Source organism: Monopterus albus, unplaced genomic scaffold (genome assembly GCF_001952655.1).
Source record: "Monopterus albus unplaced genomic scaffold, M_albus_1.0 scaffold80.1, whole genome shotgun sequence".
NCBI lineage: Eukaryota > Metazoa > Chordata > Actinopteri > Synbranchiformes > Synbranchidae > Monopterus > Monopterus albus.
In genome coordinates, this window is record NW_018127960.1 from 1,486,043 (window position 1) to 1,488,826 (window position 2,784).

The 2,784-nt window shown below is 41.7% G+C and overlaps 1 protein-coding gene across 2 annotated transcripts in view; it reads left to right on the top strand.

Moving 5' to 3' along the window:
* The window catches only part of pdxkb (pyridoxal (pyridoxine, vitamin B6) kinase b), a 15,844-nt gene extending 13,511 nt beyond the window's left edge, over positions 1 to 2,333 (top strand). For both annotated transcript variants that reach the window (XM_020606648.1, XM_020606649.1), the window contains 2 exons: positions 485 to 551; positions 1,283 to 2,333. In XM_020606648.1, coding sequence (XP_020462304.1) covers positions 485 to 551; positions 1,283 to 1,398 — 183 coding nt within the window. In that variant the 3' untranslated portion in view covers positions 1,399 to 2,333. The remainder of the gene's footprint in view (positions 1 to 484; positions 552 to 1,282) is intronic.
* The last annotated feature ends 451 nt before the right edge of the window (positions 2,334 to 2,784 follow it).

The following is a 2,784-nucleotide window of genomic DNA, read 5'->3' on the forward strand; positions in this document are numbered from 1 at the left end:
GGGTGAGCGGCGGGGAGAGTGGGGGGGGTTCTACAGCAGGAAGAAAACACTGCCAGACAATCTTTTGCTTGATTTAGCCAAAACTGAGGTAAATCTTAGTAAATGCAGCTTTAACTTGTAGAAATACCTAAACTGGCATTTGGAAATTTGACTTTACAGTAACAAAATGTTTGCTGTACACATGTCAGGGTCATGGTTTTCCTGATATTCCTGCTTCTTAAAGCTTTTTGTTTTTGGCAGCTTTTAAAATGTAGCTCTGGGGTCTTTGCCTTGTTGGTAGTGCATCCTAGCAGCTTTTAGACATTTTTCAGTTTTTGTAAAAAGACCAAATTGTCAAAGAAGTGCCTTCACTGTAACTCTGGTAATACAAAGTCATGGGAGTGAGAACCACTGTTTTCCCCCTGGTGTGGGCGTGACCTAAATGCTCTCTGTCTCTATGAAGTGTAAAGATTACTCTGATTTTACTTTTCTGGCTCTCTCTCAGACGGCCTGTGAGAAGACGTTTTCAGTGATGCACCACGTGATCCAGAGGACCATATCTTATGCTCATGGTAAGAAAAGACTTGTTATCAATGCGTAAAGCTTCGACTTGGCCCAGGGCTTTGTACGTCGCTTAACAGATCCAAGATCAAATGTGAAATCCTGGATTTTCTAATACCAGCCAAGCTTAACAGAATATTCCAGTTCTTTGACCCCCACCTGTATTGTGGTTTAGAAAAGCTGGATTCTGTCAGCCAGCACATACTTTTGGTACTTTGTTTTGATGCCAATACTTTTTACTTAAGTAAAGCGCCGTCTTTGGCCTACATTTGTTTACGTTCTGAAATACTAAGTATGCAGAATGAACTATTATCAGTTCATTTTTGCTTTGTGCTATTGGATGTACTGACAACTGACGTTGAATTCCTTTGATACTAAAGAATTAGTTAAACCCTGATGATTTTCAGGCAGGTTCTGCAGCGTTCCAACCCCTGCATTATCTCAGATTTACAAGAAAAGATCTCAAAATTCTGAGATGCTAATCTCGTAATCACATCTCAAAAATTGCATCATCCTGTAAATGGTTTTCAGCTGTGGGTCTCACCTGCTGCTGTTTCTGCATCTTTTAAGATGATAGACTAGTTCAGGGGGCTTAGCATCAATGGCACAGTGTTGCCAAACTATTTTACATTATAAAATTGTGTAATAAAAATTCATTTTTATCTTAAAATTTGTCTCTGCATTTTGATTTGCTCACCCCTACCTACCCCCGTCTCTCTTCCTCTCCCTCTCACTCTTTCAGAATTAGCGGGTCCTGGTCGAAGGCCCAGTCCGCCCCAGCTGGAGCTGAGGATGGTTCAAAGTAAAGCTGACATAGAAGACCCTGCTATAGTTACGAAGGCCACAGTCATATCCTAACATTACCGACCCATAAGACTCATACTAACCTTGTCCTCTTCACCCATAAATCTCTCAATTCCTGTATCTCAGTAAATCTCATCAGTCGTCGTTTTCGATCTTCAACACACCATCCAGACCCCTTACGCCCTTTAGTATTAACACCTTTAGTCCTTCCACTCCCCTTTACCCATTTAACTCTTCTATGTCCTAACCCCTTAAACAGAACCTTTAACCTCCAACTCCTACACTCTTTTACCCTGTTATGGAACCAGAGCCATGGATAGACAGAGTTTGGTCTGGTTGGACTGTGGCGGCCTGTTGTTGGCCCTTATTTAACAGCATATGGAGTGTTCTTTCTCTCTCCAAGATTTCTCTGATATTACTTATTTCCACAAATGCACTGGAATCAAAGGATGAAAGGAAAATTACTGTAATACGAATGACTGGACACTTGTGAGAAAACTCTGAGCTGTCTTACTAGCTTAAAACACAGAGCCCTTGGTGCTAGGCATTATTTCGAAGGATAGGTTGGGGATTTTTCAGGTTTGCCTTAATACAGTATTGACATGCACATATGTACGAGAGAAGAGGTCTTAGCCATTGTAACTTCTCCTGCACTCCTCACTGCCCTTGAATGTTTCCAGCTAGAATGCAACTATGCTGACAAAAAAAAAAGAGGGACAAAAGACACAGCCCTCAAAATGCACTCCAAAGTTCAGAGGCCCAAATGGTGCTTCAGCTATTAGGGTCAGATATCAAGAATCGGTTCAGTTGGAAATGGTTCCAAATTTCCAAGAACTATGGATTTATAAGACAAGTGCATTTCGGTTCCTAACAGATCCATATGTCAGTCGTGCTGCCAAGTGAACCACAATGAGCATTATACAGTCCACATGGACCTAACGCCACATCATTAGAGCATGTGAAGAGAGACCCGTTTACGTCCTGGACCATGGCTGTTCCTGTATTCTGTCATTCTCGCTGCCTTCTTTTAAGACTAAAGACTGTCATCACTGTATTTTTCATTGTTCTCTTCATTGTTCTCCTCTTCCTCTTTCTTTTCTTCATTCATTAAATTCTTATCTATGGTACTCCAAGAAGCAATTTCTCTTCTTTGTAATGCAGAGGAACATTTTGCAACTGATGCATCGCATGTATGTTTTGCCCTTGCAACCATGGTTTCGGCACCGCTCTGCATGGTTGCAGTCTACCATCTCTGGCATGTGCCTGGCCCCATATTTTCTTAATGATTCTTCTGGTTGCGGAATCCTCTTTTTGATGGTTGGCTCATACTCTTCTTCGCTCTCCTCACTGTCGTCTACTCTCTTGTCAGTGGCATCAGGTTCTAGATAGTTCAGCAGCAAATTTGCCAAATGTAGTTTGAAGTCCAGGAACTGTTCAGTG